Source organism: Pelobates fuscus, chromosome 6, assembly GCF_036172605.1.
Source record: "Pelobates fuscus isolate aPelFus1 chromosome 6, aPelFus1.pri, whole genome shotgun sequence".
NCBI lineage: Eukaryota > Metazoa > Chordata > Amphibia > Anura > Pelobatidae > Pelobates > Pelobates fuscus.
The window spans coordinates 250,797,211-250,818,661 of record NC_086322.1 but is presented as its reverse complement, the minus strand read 5'-3'; the positions used below and the strand labels follow the sequence as shown (position 1 = coordinate 250,818,661).

General features: G+C 43.4%; 1 protein-coding gene across 1 annotated transcript in view; it reads right to left on the bottom strand.

Annotated features, from left to right (window-relative positions):
• The window catches only part of EZH1 (enhancer of zeste 1 polycomb repressive complex 2 subunit), a 165,718-nt gene that overhangs the window by 51,042 nt on the left and 93,225 nt on the right, over window positions 1–21,451 (bottom strand). The window contains exons 10-11 of the mRNA XM_063458931.1: window positions 20,391–20,493; window positions 14,236–14,399 (exon numbers count right to left, since the gene is read on the bottom strand). Of these exons, the coding sequence (XP_063315001.1) occupies window positions 14,236–14,399; window positions 20,391–20,493 (267 nt within the window). The remainder of the gene's footprint in view (window positions 1–14,235; window positions 14,400–20,390; window positions 20,494–21,451) is intronic.

Here is a 21,451-nt window from a genome sequence, read left to right as displayed (position 1 = left end):
TGTGTTTGTGTAGTGTGTGTATAGTGAATGCAGTGTGTGTGTTTGTGTAGTGTCTGTATAGTGAATGCAGTGTGTGTGTTTGTGTAGTGTCTGTGCATATAATGAATGCAGTGTGTGTATATAATGCAGTGTGTGTGTGAATGTATAGTGAATGCAGTGTGTGTGTGTGTAGTGTGTGTATATAATGCAGTTTGTGTTTGTGTAGTGTGTATATAATGCAGAGTGTGTGTGTGTGTAGTGTGTGTATAGTGAATGCAGTGTGTGTGTGTAGTATGTGTATGCAATGTAATGGGGGGAGGAGGAGGGAGGCTTTTTTTTATATAATGCAGAGTGTGTGTGTGTGTAGTATGTGTATGTAATGTAATGGGGGAGGAGGAGGGAGGCTTTTTTTTTTTATATTTAAAAAAAAAAAGGTGTTTTGTCCCCCCTCCCTGCTTGTTACCTGGCCAGGGAGGGGGATATAGCATTCCCAGGTGGTCCGGTGGCATTGACTGTGCTGCGGGCCCCCCAGGACCGCCGGGTTTGTCATCATGGGCCCGGCGGTCCTGGTATGTATTATCGGCAATATCGGTATCTTTATTGGCCGATACCGATATTGCCAAAAATACAGAATATCGGCCAGACCGATAATCGGTCGATCACTAGTGTTGAGATAACATGCCCACTTTTTTGTCTGTGTACATTGTCAAGCCAAGGGTACATAATTCATTGTTGCACTGTAGAATATTGCTATTTAATGTGTGATTTGTGCCATGCATACATGAATTTGCTACTTGGTAGAGGTGGTATGACCAATTTGATTATAGAGGACAGATGTCAGAAGAGGTTAATTTAAAGTATATAGGGATGTGATCTAGGTCAGGAGATTTACAACTCCTTTGAAGGTGGGACACTAGTTGCCTGTGAGTCTAGTTTAATGTAAACTAACTCTCTAATGTACCAGATGCCGGTTAGATAGTGGGTTATTTTGATATGCCTTTGATATTCCTATAAGATACGCCTTCCCCTCCACCTATACTACCTCTGGAATGGCTTGGAAACCTGAGATATATTCAGGAGGTATAAATCTAATTTATGAGCAAATGTTACGTGTGCTTACAAGGGCCAAGAACCAATTTTGTGTAAGTTGCCAAGTTTCCTTGCCAGAGCACACCGGGCAGAAGACTGTTACTTTTAAAACCTGAAGTGAGTGAGTTATTAGGACTTCTGTCCTAGTTTTTATCTGTTGATTTGTATTTATTTTTTGCATGCACTGTGACTATTGTTTGTTCATAATAAATATTCCTCTATTTTGCCTTTGTCTGGTAAAGACTCCCATTATCTGAATTGACCAATTTATAAGTATTTAAAAATTGCATAGATATTGTACTAAATTGTATTTGATGTGTTTTATTCTTATTTACTTGGGTGACCAAGGCACCCCATTTATACATTCTCTTGGTGGTGGCAGCGTTAAAAATTGCAATATTTATATTATTATAAAAAAGTGTGGGTGGTGTAAAGGGTTTTTTTTTATAATCTTTTATCATTGAATTGTATCCCTTTCAGCACCAGATCTAAGTCAGGCGCACTCTTGGAGCAGGGTGTGTTCCTGACATACATAATTCTTGAAAGGACACACCAGGCTTATGCTGACTAACTATATACATTTTTAATACAACATACAGATTATGCATTCAAACATTCCTGTCAACACAATAAATTTATATAAAGAAAAAAAAGAAAAGAAGAAAGATTTATGACATTTGAGGTTTGCTCAAATGGTTTTAGGTTTTGCTTGGGCTGCAAATGTTTACCTTCTCCAAAGTGTTATCACCAATCATGACTCTTATTTAACTTTCTATAAAACGGCTAGGCTAATGCCATCATCAATGCAGGCATATGCAGGATTGTAGTTCAGTAGTGAGCTTTCTATTCACATGACAAATTACAACCGTATTTATTAAAGCAAAAAAAGAAACATTTCAGAGGGAGTAACAGAAAGAGTAGATTAAGAGTACACTCTACGTTTAAATATAAAAATATTGTTAACATTAAGAGTTTTCCCTTTTTGTTCCAGATTCATTGTCCCACTTTGCAAATTAAAAAGGAATACATTGCAAAAACGTCTTTAAACTCAATGAGATTATCAGTTATGATGATCTCACTACACTTCAAAGTGTGTCATAGAGAAGCCTTGGGACTTACACATGTCAATTGCTGCGCTCTACCAATTGGATGCTACTCATAAAAAACATTGGACAAAATCTGTGTGATAATTAAAACAGGAAAACCTTTGATTTTCAAAGGTCTTCATGAGAAAGTGTCTCTAGTGGCTGTCAGTTTGACATCCACTAGAGACATGTTCTTGAGCAAGACGAACATTAATGTTTTATCCAACACATGTGGGTACTTCAAGTAGCTTAAAGTGGGAGTCCTAAATGAAAAGGTTTACTATGTGTATCACATAGCACTTTAGAATAAGTAATGAAAGCTAGTAGTTTTGTGATGTAATTCCAGTAAAATACAAGTTTAGCAGGCTAAGATTGCCACAAGGCATATGTATGTATATGTGTTTGTAGTATCAGTTGGTTAATTACACGTAGCTAAGATACTGTCATCACTGTACTGACCAGGTGCAGGAATGTAAGAACTGGAATTACGCGTCCCTCTCCTTTGTATCAGATGAGCCACGTGGTTAGACCGGATGGATGAGTTTAGACTCTATTCATTAAATAGGTTAAGGGTATGTGTGGGTGTAGTTAATTGTGGGAGGAGCTACAGTGCTATATAAGGAATGTACTCTATGTATTCAGTACTCAGACTTTGCTGTATTTTGGTGACGCTAGTCCCTCTGAGTCCCGATCGGTGATCCAATAAAGAATCTCTTCCTTCCTGAAGAAACCTGTGTCCATCTCTCTGTGCTTGGCTTCCGTCAGTTTCTCCGGTATCATTTGGTGCATTGGCCGGGAAGCTCATCGTTCAACGGTAGCTGAGAGGCAGAGGCGTGAGACGGTCTATCTTTGCCCACGTTCTCTACGGCTGCACCCCTGAACTTCTGCGTGGACCTCCCTTCGTCTCGGCGCCACTGGTCTGTTGTCCAGGAGATCATCGGCCTCTACGTGAGAAGTGCTGGGGTGTCCCCGTCGATGAGTGTGAACTCAGGTTCAGGAACGAGGAGGTAAGATAACTGCTGTTTTAGACGGCAGGACCCGCTAGGGGTATACCGATTGTGCGGTAGGCCCAAAGGGGTTTTTGAATCTGTATCTGCCCCCTCTGTCGGAGGGAAGGAGCGAAGGCGCACCGCTCGATCGAACGCTCTTTAGTCAGACCGTTTGATTTGGTTAGTCAGGCGGGGTCCTGGTGTAAGATAGCCCTAGCCGGACGCCGGTGTCTTGTCTAGACTAGCGTTCTAGGGTGTATATTACGTTCGCTAGGTCGGAGGGACCGGGAGACTAAGCGGCGCCTGTGTAAATTCGGTTCGCTAGTTCTCATCCTATCTGGGCTAAGTGGGAAGGCGTGTAAATTTGGAACCCACTAGACTTTTGATAGTACGACTAAGAGGCGCCTGTGTAAATTCGGTTCTCTAGCTCGTTGTATAGTGCGACTAAGAGGCGTCTGTGTAAATTCGGTTCTCTAGCTCGCTATATATGTGGTGATTGGGCAGTGTGGCTAACCAAAACGGGTGTATATAGTTTTAGGTAGTCCATTCAAGGTACTGGCCAATAGTTTAGTTGGGAATTGTAAATGTGTTAACGATTGTTTTAGTAAAGTGTATATCTTGTTAGATAGCGCGAGCTCAGCCGTCTAGCGAGAGTGTTAATAGTGTGTTGCTGTATTATAGTGCACGGTACCATAACCCTGTATATTTACTGACATTATATAATAAGTACTAATCATTGTCGTCCATTGCATGTTTAACACCATAACCACTAATAATTGTATTGTGACCTTAACTTGTGCTTTGACCTATGCTAACCGTACTGTAACCGCTATTTGTAAAAGACGATGTTACTGGGGTGTGTTATAGACGGGTAATTCGTATATAGAGAATTATAGCGTGGGTGACTGTGTAGTTACGCCAAAGGGCATAATATTGATTATATAGTGACTGGTGTAGCAGCTGTGTGTGTATGGGAATTCCCTGAGTGTTTATTGTTATTGTGTACGTTTCACTTGGTAACCATACCACGTGGTGCTGTTGCCAGAGGAAACGGGTGTGACTGTTGAATAGTACGCGTGTATAGTAATCGTTGTCGACGACGTTCCACTGTTAAATATGGGTGCGTCGCAGTCAACGATTCCGGATCCCTTAGGATGTATGGTTAAGAATTTTAAAAAGGGATTCAAAGTTTGTGATTTTGGGGTTAAGATGTCCCCTGTACGTTTGGTCACTTTGTGCACTAGGGAGTGGCCTACTTTGGTTGCGGCATGGCCGCCACGTGGCAGTTTGGATCCAACTCTGGTACAGCGCTTACACGTGGCTGTATCAGGTAGGCCTGAACTTTACGGCCAGTTTCCTTATATTGATTGTTGGAGACAGGCCGTAAATGACTCGCCAAAATGGCTCCGGACATGCCACGAGGAGCAGTGTCGCCTCATGGTAGCTAGGACTTGTTCGTCCACTAGGACTGGTGTTAGGCCCATTTTGGACACGCCCCCTGAGTCCGAGATCCCTTTGCCGCCCCCTTACTTTCCGGTAAGAGGAAGTGACGCAAATACAGGAAGTCCTGTAACCCTTCCCTCATTACCCTCATCCACTTCCGCTTCCTCCTCCAGTACAGGATCCACCCCCCCTCGTACTAAATCTCCCCTTCCGGAACCAGAACCCACCCCCATTAGAAACGAATATCCTGATTTGGCGCCACTTCAGACTTCCGGTCAAGCTTCATCTAGCTCGGCCCGAAGTGTTCTATTCACTACCTTTTCCCAAAACCAACCTCCCACATCCCCATACCCTATATCTCCCCGACCGGAACCCATGACTGACGCTTCCCTACGTAGCCCCATCCAAACCCGACAGTTGACTGGTGCCCAACAATTAAAGCACTATCAGATGCCTCTTCGCTTAAATCCCGGGTCAGCTTATATCGATGCCGCAGGTCAAATGGCACACGCTGACCCTGTCTTCGTATATGTCCCTTTCACCACTACCGACCTTTTAAACTGGAAGACCCATAATTCCTCGTATACTGAGAAACCACAAGCCATGACTGATCTGTTCACCTCAATAGTACAGACACATAATCCGACATGGGCTGATTGCCAGCAGTTATTAATGACTTTATTTAACAATGAGGAAAGGACAAGAATAAATCAAGCAGCCATTAAAGCATTAGAGGATAGAGCCCGTGCTTTGAACCAAGCTAATCCAGCAGCATGGGCCGCAACACATTATCCCAACACTGATCCCGATTGGAACGTAAATGGTGCTGATATGGTTCAACTCAGAGCCTATAGAGACGCTATAATTGCTGGCATGAAAGCCGGAGGAAAGAAAGCCATTAACATGTCGAAGACAGTTGAGGTGATCCAGAAAAGCGATGAAGCGCCCAGTGTCTTTTATGACCGATTATTGGAGGCGTACCGCTTGTACACCCCCTTTAATCCGGAAGACGCAGACAATTCCCGAATGGTTAACTCCGCCTTTGTCAGCCAAGCTTACGGAGATATTAAGCGCAAGCTACAAAAGTTAGAAGGGTTTGCAGGTATGTCAATCTCCCAACTAATGGAGGTAGCTAATAAGGTCTATATGAATAGGGAAACAGAAAGCAAGAAAGAGGAGGAGCGCAAGATGCGTAAAAAGGCTGATATGCTAGCGGTAGCGATCGCAGGCGTAGATAAACGGGGCCCAGATAGAGGCAATAATAGATGGAGTAGGGAGCCTTTGAGTAGGGATCAGTGTGCGTATTGCAAGGAAGAAGGGCATTGGAGGAACGAATGTCCGCAAAGAGAGCAGTACGAGAGAGACCAACCCAGGGCAGGCTACGGAAACTTTAGAGGCAGAGCGAGAGGTAGAGGAGGTCCCGGAGGGAGTAATGGTTATAGAGGGAGTAATGGGAACAGAGGAAGTGTTAGGGAAGACAGGTATATTCCAGCAGCGCAAAGGTCTCGCGATAGAGAAGGTAGGGACTTTGTAGGATTGGCTGACACGGTCATGGAGGACTATTGATACCGACCGGGCTCCATCCCCCTTGGTCGAGCGGAGCCTATGGTCGATGTATCAATAGGGGGGAAAAGGAGTGCGTTCATGATCGACACTGGTGCTGAACATTCAGTGGTGACTAATCTAGTTGCTCCTCCATCTGGAAGGACTATTACTGTGATAGGAGCAACTGGAAGAAGTGCTGAAAGACCGGTTCTTAAAAGTCGACTCTGTACATTGGGAGGCCACGTAGTAAAACACCAATTCCTTTATATGCCTGAATGTCCAGTCCAATTGCTGGGACGTGATATGCTATCCAAATTACAAGCGCAGATTACGTTCCTACCAGATGGAACAACATCTTTAAAGTTTAATGGACCTTCAGGTATTATGACTTTATCCGTACCAAAGGAAGAAGAGTGGCGACTTTATACAGTGTTGACTAGCCAAAACCCTAGGAGTGATGAGACATTGTTTAACATACCAGGAGTTTGGGCAGAGAACAACCCACCAGGACTGGCCCGCAATATTCCACCAATAAAAATTGAACTGAAACATGGGGTTTATCCAGTGAGCCTAAGACAATATCACATTCCGCAGAAGGCTAAGAAGAACATCCAATCCTATCTGGATAAGTTCATACGGTATGGTATCCTAAAATTCTGTACTTCCCCCTGGAACACCCCATTGCTGCCTGTTCAAAAGCCCGGCACAGATGAGTATCGACCTGTGCAGGACTTAAGAGCAGTCAATGATGCGGTTGTTAGTATACATCCAGTTGTACCCAATCCATATAACCTGCTTGCTTTAATTCCGGGCGGGGCTACTTACTTCACAGTTTTAGACCTCAAAGATGCCTTCTTTTGCCTCCGAATTGCCGCAGAAAGTCAATGTATTTTCGCTTTCCAATGGGAGAACGCTGTAACGGGCTCAAAACGCCAAATGACTTGGACAAGACTGCCCCAAGGGTTTAAAAATTCACCTACCCTATTTGGTTCAGCCCTAAGTCAAGATCTATTGGATTTCGAGTCCATCCCAGGAGAGTGTGTATTGTTACAATATGTAGATGACTTGTTGATAGCAGCAGTTACAAAAGAAATCTGTCAGCAAGCAACGCACGATCTACTACACATTCTCTGGAAGGCAGGATACAAGGTGTCTAGAAAGAAGGCTCAGTTGTGTTTGCCAACTGTCAAGTATCTAGGATTCCATATCTCTGAAGGTCAAAGAATTATGGGGCCAGAGAGAAAAGAGGCTGTCTGCCAAATACCAATACCCAAGAATAGAAGACAAGTGCGAGAATTCTTGGGGGCAGCAGGCTTCTGTAGGATATGGATTCCCAGCTATGCGATACTGGCAAAACCTCTGTACGCAGCTATCAAAGGTACAGAGCACGACCCCTTCCTATGGACCCAAGAACAGCAAACGGCATTTGAAGATGTGAAGAAGGCTTTGATGAGTGCCCCAGCATTAGGTCTACCTGATCACACACGACCATTCTACCTGTATGTACACGAGCAAAGAAGAATGGCTGTGGGAGTATTGACACAGTACTTGGGATCATGGCAAAGACCTGTTGCCTACATGTCTAAACAATTGGATGCAGTGGCCAGCGGACTTCCACCTTGTCTAAGAGCCGTAGCTGCAGCCGCCCTGCTAGTAGCTGAAGCCGATAAACTCACTCTGGGTCAAGAACTTTATGTACGAGTCCCACATGCAGTACAGACGTTGTTGGATTACAAAGGAAATCATTGGTTTAGTAATAGCCGTATGACCAAGTATCAAGCAATGTTGTGTGAAAACCCAAGAGTGCATTTAGAGACTGTAAACACCTTAAATCCAGCTACCCTTTTGCCACAACCTACTGAAAGTCAACATGATTGTTTGGAAGTAATGGATGAAGTATTCTCAAGTAGACCAGATCTTCGTGATTTTCCCATCCAGAACCCCGATGTTCAATATTACACCGACGGCAGTAGTTATGTGAAAGAAGGGATCCGCTATGCAGGATATGCAGTGACAACAATAGACAAGGTGATAGAAGCTCGGCCACTGGCGAAAGGAACATCAGCACAAAAGGCAGAATTAATAGCACTAACACGAGCGTTACAATTGGCTGAAGGTTTAAGAGTAAATATCTATACGGACTCTAAGTATGCGTTTTTAACCACTCATGCCCACGGAGCTTTGTATAAAGAAAGAGGACTACTGAATTCAGAAGGCAAAGAAATCAAGTACGCAGCTGAAATCCTACAACTATTGGAAGCAGTGTGGGAGCCGAAAGAAGTCGGTATCATACATTGTCGAGCGCATCTGAGAGGAGATGGTGATGTAACCAAGGGAAATCGGATGGCAGATAGTGCAGCTAAGCGTGCTGCTGAATCAGGAAGACAGGAGTATGTAGGGCATATAGCTGCTCTTATACCAACTCCACTGTCCCAATGGACTCCAGTTTATACAGCTCAAGAAGAGGAGTGGTTAAAGACTGAACCGGGAAAGTATCTGGAGAACAAGTGGTATCAGCTAGAAGATGGAAGAATAGTTATACCAGCATCGCTAGCGGTAGAAATTGTCCAAAATTATCACAACGGGACACATTCTGGGAGAGACAGTACTGAAGAATCTCTTAGAAAACATTTCTACATACCAAGATTGTCCAACTTGACTCAGGCCATTGTACGCAGATGTGTAACGTGTGCTAAGAATAATGCAAGACAAGGACCAGTAAAGCCACCAGGAGTTCAGTTTATGGGGGGACTCCCCATGTCCGATCTACAAATAGACTTTACAGTGATGCCTAAATCGGGTGGACATCGTTACCTGCTGGTAATTGTGTGCACCTATTCAGGATGGGTAGAAGCATGTCCTACTCGTACAGAGAAAGCAGGAGAAGTTGTGAGATTCCTGCTACGAGAAATAATACCCCGATATGGACTACCCTGTTCTATAGGATCGGACAATGGTCCAGCTTTTGTTCACCAGTGCCTACAACAACTGACTCATATGCTTGGTATAAAGTGGAGGCTTCATACTGCATATAGACCCCAGAGTTCTGGTAAGGTAGAGAGAATGAATAGAACTATAAAGAACCAGTTGGCTAAAATGTGTCAGGAAACCCAACTTAAGTGGAACGTTCTCTTACCTATAGCCTTATTGCGAATCCGCAGTACCCCTACCAGAAGGATGGGCCTCTCTCCTTTTGAAATCATGTATGGGCGACCACCTCCCGTACTTGGTAACTTAAGGGGGGACTTGAGTCAGTTGGGAGAAGGAATTACCCGGCAGCAGGTTGTAGAGTTGGGTAAGACTATGGAGGAGGTACAGAAATGGGTACAAGATAGATTACCTGTGAATATTTATCCCCCTGTTCATAGTTATCATCCAGGAGATCAAGTGTGGATTAAAGAGTGGAATAATGTACCGTTAGGGCCCAAGTGGAGAGGTCCTTATGTTGTTCTTTTGTCTACCCCTACAGCAATAAAAGTAGCAGAAGTGACTCCGTGGATACATCACTCCAGGGTTAAACCAGCAGCAGTCGATTCTTGGCAAGTTACAGCAGATCCAGAGAATCCCTGCAAGATCCGGTTAAAACGCACTACTCAGTCGGAGTAACGAGGAATTATTGTGGATTACAAATTTTATTGTTACAGGTGTGAGTGAGAAGGCCATAATAAAGCCTGTCCGCTTACCATCACATAGTGTATAAGCCAGGAAAGTCTCGAAGGGACACCTGTGAAGATGAGCAGAACTCCATTCCCTGCAGCCCCTCACATCCTGGAAGCTGAGGCGCCATCGCACGGACGAAGACTGAGGATGACGGCGAAAGATGTGCTTTTGATAGTGTTTATTTATATGTGTTTTTATATTCAGGAAGGTAGAGGTACCGACACTCCTAGCTGTGAGGTATGCATTAAGACTACGAGAACAGGTAACCATATTTCCCAAACCCTAATTTGGCATTCACAATACGAGTGTAAAGGAGATGTATCGAGATGTAGATACTTAAATATAGATTATAGTGTGTGCCATTTAGGAGTAGGAGAACCTAAGTGCTTCAGTCCGGAGTATCAACCTCGTACAATTTGGTTGACTCTCAGGAATGGAGATCCTCAGGGGACCCTAATTAATAAAACGGTGTTAGAATCCGTACATTCTTCGGGTGTTCTGCTATTTGATGCGTGTAAAGCGATATCGAGTGGTAGAAAGCCGTGGAATGTATGTGGGGATCTTAGATGGGAGAGGACGTATGGGTCTAACGATAAATATATTTGTCCCAGTAGCAAAAATAAATATGTAAGTCCTAGATGCCCAAATAGAGATTATAACTTTTGCCCATATTGGTCTTGTGTGGGGTGGGCAACTTGGGGACAGACAGTAGACAAAGACATGATAGTGACTAAGTTGCCGACTAGCCCTTATTGTAAGTCTATGGAATGCAACCCAGTCCATATACTCATTAATAACCCCGACAAGTTCTTAGATAAGTATGGAAATTTATTTGGGTTTCAAATATACGGGACGGGTTTAGATCCTGGGACATTATTGTTTATAGGAATAGAGACTGATACGGTATCCTCCCAGACTCATCAAGTATACCATTCCTTTTACGAAGAGATGAGTATAGATAATAAGATCCCCCATAATGCTAAAAACCTGTTCATTGATCTAGCTGAAAGTATTGCCGGTAGTCTTAATGTTACCAACTGCTATGTGTGTGGAGGTACTAACATGGGAGACCAATGGCCTTGGGAAGCAAAGGAGGTAATGTCCGGTTCTGAGGCAGTTGACCAATTAATATCTACACAAGCCGATTATCATATGAGTGTTAGAGGTAAATCTGAGTGGAGATTAAAGACCTCCATCATAGGTTATGTTTGCATAGCAAGGAAAGGAATAATGTATAATACTTCTGTAGGAGAATTAACTTGTCTAGGGCAAAAAGCTTATGATGATGATACAAAGAATACAACTTGGTGGTCGGCTTCAAATGTCTCAGAACCATCTAACCCGTTTGCTAGATATGCCAATTTAAAGGATGTGTGGTTTGATCTATCCATCACATCTATTTGGAGAGCCCCAGCAAATTTGTACTGGATCTGTGGTAAGAAAGCCTATTCGGAGCTGCCACAGGACTGGGAAGGGGCATGTGTGTTGGGTATGCTCAAACCATCCTTCTTCTTGTTACCGATTGAAACAGGTGAGACTTTAGGTGTTAAAGTGTATGATGTGAATCATAGGAAGAAAAGGGGACCCATAGAGATAGGCGCCTGGGAAGATGATGAATGGCCTCCCCAGCGTATCATAGATTATTATGGGCCAGCCACGTGGGCTGAGGATGGTACCTTTGGTTATAGAACCCCTATTTATATGCTCAACCGTATTATAAGATTACAGGCGGTGGTTGAGATTATCACAAATGAGACATCACAAGCGCTCAATCTTCTAGCGAAGCATAACACCAGGATGAGGACAGCAGTCTACCAAAATAGATTAGCCTTGGATTACCTTTTGGCAGTAGAGGGAGGTGTATGTGGGAAGTTTAACCTAAGTAATTGCTGTCTTCAAATAGATGACGAAGGGCAAGCAATAGCTGAGCTTACTAGCCATATGGTTAAACTAGCGCATGTGCCTACTCAGGTATGGAAAGGGTACAATCCAAGTAGTTGGTTTGGTAGCTGGTATGAGTGGTTTGGAGGGCTTAAGGCAGTGGTAGGTGGAGTCCTACTGATTTTACTGTTGTGTCTACTCCTACCGTGTCTTATACCCTTAGTAGTTAGGTCTGTGCAAAGCCTGATAGGAAGTATAGCAGAGAGGAAGGCTGCTGCACAGATAATGGCGATATATAAGTATAAGGCTCTAGATCAGGGAGAACCAATGCAAGAAGATGAATGTTGAAGATTCACATCATAAGATAAGTCTGGTCTGGTTCATGGTAACCTGAGGTATATGCAAACCAAGGTTAAGTGATGCCTCAAGTAATTGTGAAATATCAGAGGCATCAAAGGGGGGAATGTGATGTAATTCCAGTAAAATACAAGTTTAGCAGGCTAAGATTGCCACAAGGCATATGTATGTATATGTGTTTGTAGTATCAGTTGGTTAATTACACGTAGCTAAGATACTGTCATCACTGTACTGACCAGGTGCAGGAATGTAAGAACTGGAATTACGCGTCCCTCTCCTTTGTATCAGATGAGCCACGTGGTTAGACCGGATGGATGAGTTTAGACTCTATTCATTAAATAGGTTAAGGGTATGTGTGGGTGTAGTTAATTGTGGGAGGAGCTACAGTGCTATATAAGGAATGTACTCTATGTATTCAGTACTCAGACTTTGCTGTATTTTGGTGACGCTAGTCCCTCTGAGTCCCGATCGGTGATCCAATAAAGAATCTCTTCCTTCCTGAAGAAACCTGTGTCCATCTCTCTGTGCTTGGCTTCCGTCAGTTTCTCCGGTATCAGTTTTAATTTATAAATATGCAAAACCATTTAAGGAAAGGCACGTTTTTTGTCTGTGAGGAGCAGCCCTTTGGAGTTTTGATGTGCAAAAATGTAAACCCATTAATCACACAGACTCACATACTTTTCATACTAAAACACACTTGTACCTTGAGACTAAATCCCCCTTTGCTGCCAGCTAATACCATTGACCACTGAAAGCATACAATTTACTATGTGTCTCTAATAAACATTTCATGATGACTATAGCACAATGATACCTCTCATTTAACGATAAAAATGTGCCCATTCAGCCTGCTAACCTAGGGTTAAACAGTTTGAAAATGGTTTAACACTAAATGGAGAGACAGTGCCATGGGACTCCAGCCACCATAACTGATAGATATCAGATAGATAAAATGGTTATAGTGCCATTGAGAGTCTTTTTAATTAAGGGCCAGTTATTTTGACAAGCTTCAAACGGTCTAAAACTATAGTTACTTTTTTAATTTCTCTGGGCTCCCTAGGCACACACCTTCCGTTTGCAGCTCTTTTAATTGAAACATAGAAACATAGAATGTGACGGCAGATAAGAACCATTCGGCCCATCTAGTCTGCCCAATTTTCTAAATACTTTCATTAGTCCCTGGCCTTATCTTATAGTTAGGATAGCCTTATGCCTATCCCACGCATGCTTAAACTCCTTTACTGTGTTAACCTCTACCACTTCAGCCGGAAGGCTATTCCATGCATCCACTACCCTCTTAGTAAAGTAATACTTCCTGATATTACTTGTAAACATTTGTCCCTCTAATTTAAGGCTATGTCCTCTTGTTGTGGTAGTTTTCTTCTTTTAAATATAGTCTCCTCCTTTACTGTGTTGATTCCCTTTATGTATTTAAATGTTTCTATCATATCCCCCCTGTCTCGTCTTGTTTTTATTGCATGTGCTCACTATTTTGTAACCCTTTTGCTAACCCCCTCTCACACATTCCTACTTTTAACAGAACACTCCAAAATCCAAAGCATTTCAACTCTAGGGCCCCTGTTTCAGCCCCTGCATCTCAGTACTTCTATAGGAAAAAATAAATATTGGCCAGGAGATCATCAGTACCGATTATGTCACAGTGAATGGGCTGGGCGGAGCAACAGCAAGGGACCATCTTTGCGCTTAATTACAGGTAAGTAACCTCTTTATTTTACAGGCTTTGAATGCAAATGGGAGACCAGGAGATTTACCAACAATCCTTCAATGTTTTTTATTTATAAGGCTGGAATGTTCCTTTTATGACCTAAATTCTTCAATAGTGTAAAAAAAACTGCCATCTCACTTAATCCTCAATTGCGCACTCACATTTCAGATAATCCTCATTTTCTCTAGCCTTCAACTGCCATTGTTTTCACCATCCCACATTATTTCCTTCACACTTTAATAATGTGCATTTTATCTTAGCCCCTTGTATATATGTGCTACAAATCATTCTTTGAATTACAAAGAAGTGCAGACAGCATGCCACATGCTACACACTTATTAATGATGAACTATTAATTCTTTATTAGTTAATACTTAGAATACTCCATTGAATGTTACAGGATGTTTGATATTAATAGATTAGATTCCTTATATAGGCATAAAATGAAAAACAAACCCCCCAAAAAAAAAAAACAACTTACGGTGCAGGAAGCAGTCGTATTTAAAACAGCGGCGACAGAATAGTGTGTGAAAGGAGTGTAGAGACTGCTCCCTTTGCACGGATTTGGCGCTTGGCCCATCGATGTTAGGCGTACACTGAGGAGGTAAGGCATTGGGATCTGAAGCTTCTGTTAACTCACGGTACCTGGAGATCAAAAATAAAACCAATTACTTATTTCCTTTGAAACCATATATATTTGTACAAAGTACAACATATCCCTACCCTCACCAGTGGGGGAAAAAAACATTAAAGATGAAATCATAGTCGAACCGCCGAGCTGATCAGACGCATCTACCATGAGCTCCGCATTGCAGGGAACTATATACCCTATTTTGAGCGCTGAAACACGGCTTTACCAGCCAAGGAGACACGCAATAGAAGGCAACTATAATATGGTTCGAAAGACCAAAAACAGAAGACGGACAGGCTGCGTGCAGGCCTGAAAATTGGGAACCTCCTACGGCAAGCACACAGTGCAGCTGGGCCCAAGATGGGCGATTACCCCTTAGGTCTACTCCGAGCTGTCGGATGACTTCTCCCTTGAGGGAGTGGAGAACGACATCCTGGCCCTACAACCTGCTCCACCAAAACAGCAGAGTCCAGACGACTCGCCTATCACTACGGCTGTCTTAAAACTGCTCTTGGCGGACCTCCAGAGGAATATCCACGAGGAGTGGCAAAAATCCTCACAGATTTGCAGGGCCGAACAAGCAGATTGGGAGTTGTGGAGTCGACCTCCAGCAACCACACTTACTGAATTGCATCACTGCAACAGGAGGTTGAGGGGCTGCGACAGCAACACAACACCTACGAGTGGCGCTTTGCAGCGATGGATGATATGAGACGCAAGAACAACCTGAAAATTTGAGGTATCCCGGAGAGGGATCTGACAGCAGAGCTGCCGCATGTCCTGTGGCGCCTCATGGCAGCATTACTGTCCCCGAGACAAGCCAAAGCTGTGGGGCTTGTCTTAGGGACTGTGAAATTCCTTAGGAAGCGAGGGATACAGTATAGATGGTGAATGTCACGTACACTCCAGGTCCTCTGGGGAGAAGAAAAACATGAAATCACTGATCTAAAAGTGAGGCAGCAGAGCTTCTAGCGGTTTTGAGGCCCCACGGGACTCTTTGAACCTCACTGTGCAGCCACAAAGCTCACCCACGATTGGAATCCGGCCTCAGTGACTGAATTTATCCCAGAACGGTGCTGTAAAGGCCTGTTCTAGCCTTAACTGGTGCTATGAAGATTTATCTAAACGGTTCTGTTTGTGGTTATGTGGTTCTATGCACCTTGTTCAGCGATATTCCTTTTCCTAAATGCTCTATATAACATACCTCAGGAGACTGGTCTCCAGACCAAACCAATACCCAACACCCGCCTCATTGCGGTTACAAAAAGTGGCGAATATAGTGAGCTTTAAATAATCTGGCCCCAACTAAATTATGGTGAGGATTCATGTACCCTGTCTATATAGCGAAGGCCATATCTAAAATTTCTCTGACATCTTATAGCCTGTCCTACTACTGATGTATATTATCCAACAGCATTGTATTTCAATTGTTCAACGGAAAAAAGCAAAACATTCAATCCCCTGTATGTTTTACCTCTCATACGAAATGTTTATATGTCACCATTACAGTCTGTTCAATCTCTGTTTTAATGCCTATATGCTTTGTAAAAGTGTATCAGTGGATTGTACAAAAATGAAGAATAAAAAAGAAAAACAAAGTCATAAAGATAGTATAAATCAAAGCTTGGTTCTTATTTGACAGCAATCAAATTAATGCATGGGAACAATTCTTAAATTTTATATAACAGGGTGCTTGAAAAATTATCTTTACTGAACTCCAACAGCAGCACAAATCAGAAACAAGATACCATAACCAATCAAAAGACAGTAAGAGGTAATATAAAGTACTGGTCATAACGGCACCTCCTCTTTCTTTGCTGCTCCTGAACCAGCACAGGCCAGAGTTTTTGTTTCTGTGCTCTCCGATTTATTTAATTTATTGCACATTCTCTGTTTATACATATTTTTTCTTCTATTTGGTGATGTGCATGTTTATTTCTGTGCCCTCTCCTCTTCTGAACCCCCTTTTGTGTTGGATTCTGATTCTCTTTCCGTTGCCTGTTTCCTGTCTCCTTCCTTGCTTCTACCTCTACTTGCAATATCGCTTTTTTTCTGGTGCAGCTGCCCTTTCCTTTCTCTCCTTTGGGTTGTTTGGGAGGCTATTAGAGACTTTCACCTAGCTTTTTCTCTACTTGCTCTGTCTAAGTAAGGACATCTACCCTAGGCCAGTTGCACGTCTGGTGACCATCTTGAATTTTACGTAAGTGCGGATATTACAGTAGTCATCTTTGTTTTGGGCCCAGAAACCTGCTGTCTGGAGATGACCCTATGCGGTGAGCCTCAGCAGAGTTGGTGACTCTCTATACTCTTGTGTGAGTATCTGACACTAGGTATGTACTAATTTGTTCCACTACTCTCAGGTAGGATATCTCTACAATCTAAACTCTTCTGATGAAATGGAGGACTTTGCTGCTCATCATCAGGAATTCCAGGCCATGATTAATGCGCCTTCAGCTGTGTCTGTTGTAAAGGTGCTTTCCAAGGTACTTAACCAGCTCCATTCTGACCGGATTCCAGAAGGACTTGCGAGTAGCTCAGGATAAACTCCTTATGTGAAGGGTCCCATGGTCAAAATTCTGATTGACAACACTCTGGCACAGGGCACCACTTTGGTGCATTCATAAGTGGGGACAATGCTACTTTTACTGAGGGATTGATTCTTGGCTGTCCAATATTGCCTACAAAGAATGCAGACCTCGGGCCTTTTGTTTGGACGACCTATGCTGAAGAGGCTGCAGAAGCATGTGGATCTGTTCACTACTCTCAAAGCTCAGATTTCAGTCAGGAAGGTCTTCAGAACTTCACTGCAGAATCCAGAATGATTTTTTGAAAGGTCTTGCAGAGGGGCCAAGCAGCCAGTTGGTTCTCGCCCACAAGTTTCAGACCTTGTCAAGCTACTTCCCTTTTTCTGAAAACCGCCATTAGGACCTAGTTCTCTCAAATGGCTCAGGATCGGGGCAGGCTCTAGTGGCAGGAATTGACCCTGTTTACCCAACAAGTGTCCTCCTGTGACTTCTACCTACTTTTTCACCACCAGCAGGCAGTTTCCCTTCAGGATTGGATGTTGCTCACAGCGGATGCATTGGTTCTTCAGTCCAAGGATATCAGATTGAGTTCCACTTGGTTCTGGTTCAAGACAGAACCAATTATTACAAAAAACAACCAATGTAACTGCACTCAATTCCAAATGAGTACCGAGTGCTTAACTGAAACAGAACCAGCAAATCCAAAACGGTTTCACAATGCAAAGGACAATCTTCATGCACTTGGAGTGTTCAAACAGAAAGAAGTTTTATTGGATCAAAAGTAGTGACAGAGCAACATTTCCACCTTCAAGGTCTTTGTCAAGCTGAAAACTTTGCTCTGTCACTACTTTTGATCTAATAAAACTGCTTGATGTTTGAACACTGCGGGTGCCTGAAGATTTTCCTTTGCATGAAGACAGAACGAATGTCCAATACCTCATAGACATGGACTCCTCACAGACAGACAGACATGGAGATCCAGGCACTCTTTTCCAAACGCACAGTTCAGTTTGCAATGGAAGACAGGGGGTTTTACAGAAATATCTTCTTGGTGAGGAAGAAGACAAAAGTATTTTGCCTAATCAACAATATCCGTCAGCTAAACGCATTCATGGTCTACAGGCATTTTAATAGAAGCCATCTGTCTTCTGCTGGATCTGAACTGGTTTACTCGTCTTGACCTAAAGGATGCCTACTTGACAGTTCCAGTGAGCCAGAGGTTCCTTCATGTGCCTGTTGACCTTTCTCCTTTTCAGACCAAGCTTCACAGTATGGAGCTTCACCAAACTGGGGAAGCTGGTGCAGGCTCACTTGCGAGCAAAAGGTATTTGTTGTCCAAATTATCTGGACAATCTATTGATCTTCTGCGATACTGCCTTACCCTTGTTGCCCCACACACAGTTTACAGTTCACTTTCTGGAATTTTTGGGGTTTGTGGTGAATCACAAATAATTGTCTGTCTCCTTCTCAGGTCATCCAGTTTCTGGGCTTTGAGCTTGTCATGGTGCTATCTGCCCGTCGATTGCCACAGTCCAATATTAGGCCAATCATGAAGGAACTCAGAACTCTTTGTATAGACCACATTCCTCTTCGCATGTCAGCGTGTTTGGGAAGGCTTCTGTCACCCTTGATTCAGGCGACAGAACTGGGAATTGTCAGCTTCCAATTTTCTTCAGCTCGCTGCTGGTTACAGACTAAGCGGCAGTGGAAACTTCTGAAAACTTGGCCTCTCCAAGGAGTGTATGTCTTTGCCCCATTTGCCAGTATATCGAGAGTTATCCATCAGGTTCAGCTTTAGATAGTATCCCACCTGTTGATAACTCCATTTAGGCAGAGCCATTTCTGGTGTCCCGACCTTCAGGAACTGACTCACCTGGATCCACTAGTGATCCCGTCCTTTCCGCTACTTCTCTGCAATACTCAGGGCTGTGGCGTACTAAGGTGGGAGCCGGTCCAACCCGGGTCCACTAACTAGGGGGGTGCCATGATGACCAGGGCCGGCTTTAAGATTTGTGATCTGTATGCAGCACAGGCCGCTATGGCAGCCGACACAGCTCACACACGCAGGGACAGCCAGCCGAATTCAAAACCATACCGTCTGCACAGTAGGCAAGTGGGGAGCTATTCAAACAAACAAAATTGGGGAGCTAATCAAATGTGTGGACGGACTCAAATCGGCAGCCGGTGGCGGGCAACGACGACACTTAACACAGCCCCCACCCGCTGCCGTTACTGCTGCTCATCTAGGGGAAGGAAGAAGGAATCCCTGCTTCCCAACTTAGACCCCAGTGAAGGACTTCAGTAAGTGAGAGAGAGGGTGTGTGTGTGATTGGTGTGTGACTGGCTGCATGTGACTGTGTATGTGCGTGACTGGCTGCATGTGACTGTGTATGTGTGTGTGTGTGTGTGTGTGTGTGTGACTGGCTGCATGTGACTGTGTGCGACTGGCTGCATATGACTGTGTGTGTGACTGGCTGCATGTGATTGTGTATGTGTGTGTAACTGGCTGCATGTAATTGTGTGTGTGTGACTGGCTGCATGTGGTTGTGTGTGTGTGACTAGCTGCATGTGGTTGTGTGTGTGTGACTAGCTGCATGTGGCTGTGTGTGTGACTGGCTGCATGTGGCTGTGTGTGTGTGACTGCCTGTGACTGTGTGTGCCTGTCTGCATGACTGTCTGCATGTGACTGTGTGTGTGACGGTCTGCCAGTAACTATGTGCGTGACTGTCTGCATGTGACTGTGTGTGTGTTGGGGGGTGCAGGGATTATGTAGAAGGGGCAGGAGTTTTGTACTTTGGCAGGGGGCGGGGCTTAACATGGCTCCCAACCGCTGCTGTCACTGTTGCTCTTCTTGGGGAAGCAAGAAGGAATCCCTGCTTCCCCAACTTAGACTCCCAGGGAGGCTATAAGGGGGGCAGAGCAGGGGATTTTGGGAAGGGGGTGCAGAGGTTTTGTAAAAGGAGGCAGGACAGGAGTTTTGTAGTCAGGGAATTTACAAAGTTTACAAATCTGTGCAACCCATTTAAAAAATGAAATAAAGAAAACATTGTAAAACTTTTGAGGGTATTTTTTACATTTTGGAGGGGGGGGGGGGGGGGGGGGGTGTGCCAAAATCAGGATCCACCCCGGGTTCCAAATGCTCTAGGTACGCCCATGCCGGAGAGGAATCCTCATCCTTGGATTGTTCAGGACCTTCTTCATCTAGTCTCATGGATGCCTTTAGCAGATCATGAAATGTCCACGGCTTACTGAAGGCTACTAAAGACCTACTGTGTGATTTGAGGGCACAAATGCTACCTTCCTGCCTGGAATTTGTGGAGAGGCACCTGTTTCTGCTATTCTGAATTTTCTGTTTTGTTTTCATTGGGCAGGAGGACTTATTGTTCTAGCAACATGATGCGGTCGACTATTTTGCATTTAGATTAATTTTGATTTCATAGCTATATGTACTGTTCATAAATGTAAGGTTTTATAGAATACCTCTCTTTCACTTCCTCAGGGAATCCTCTCTCTGGAAACACAGCGGATATTGCACTGAAGATGAGCTCATTAGATATATTACTTTTATAGGATCTCTTGCTGCCTGAAAAATAAAAACGAATTTCAGCATGACAACACAATATGGATGAAAAATATGCAGTGTTGCAGTTTAAGGCAACAATTACAAAACTGTGAAGTAATTAGAATATAAAAGTTCTGTTCATGCCAGGAATAGTGAAAGTTTCACTCTATTTTCCTAGCTGAACTACACACAGAATTGATGCTTAAAAGGACACTTTTCAGCTCGCCGATTTTCTTTAGGAGTTAACTGCAAGTCATCTCTAGTTTATTTAGAAAAGTGTAAATTTCAAGAGAAATCATATATATTTTAAAGATACAACTAACAACTTAGCAAAAGAAACAATGTTGCAGAAGGAAAAATAACTGTGTCCGTGTATTAAAAACAACCACTGGTCACTAGATGGCAGCTCTCTTGGAAAACAGTCAAGCATATTATTATTATTTATATAGCGCCATCACATTCCGTAGCGCTGTACATTGGACATATGGTATATATACACTCACAGAGAGGACAATGTAAAGAGCAAGATAAGTGTAGGTACAGTCTAGAATCAATGAAACACTTAATCTACTAATACAGCAGAGTACAAAGTCTTGATTATCACCCACTATCTTTTACTGTTGCCAGATAGACCTCTCAATATAATAACTCCCCAGTGTGAAAAAGAAAAAGCACAATCCTATTCAGTAATCAGGATAAGCTCGAATAACTACTGCAGTGCTCCTATACAAATCTCCCGAGGTATACCTCGGTTCCCTAGCAGAGTGAAGCCTACATTATTTTCTAAACCCGTAAGCCAGCCTAACCCAGTAACTAGCCATGCTACCTAACAAACAGTGTTCCTCTACATAATGCTTAGGTGACAGTGTAGTCACAATGCGCATTTCAGTGTTGAAGCACCTTTGTCAAATACTAACAAGCCGCTTATGTGCATATCTGGATTTTTAAATCCCCACTTGATCTGCCTCTTACTTATCCA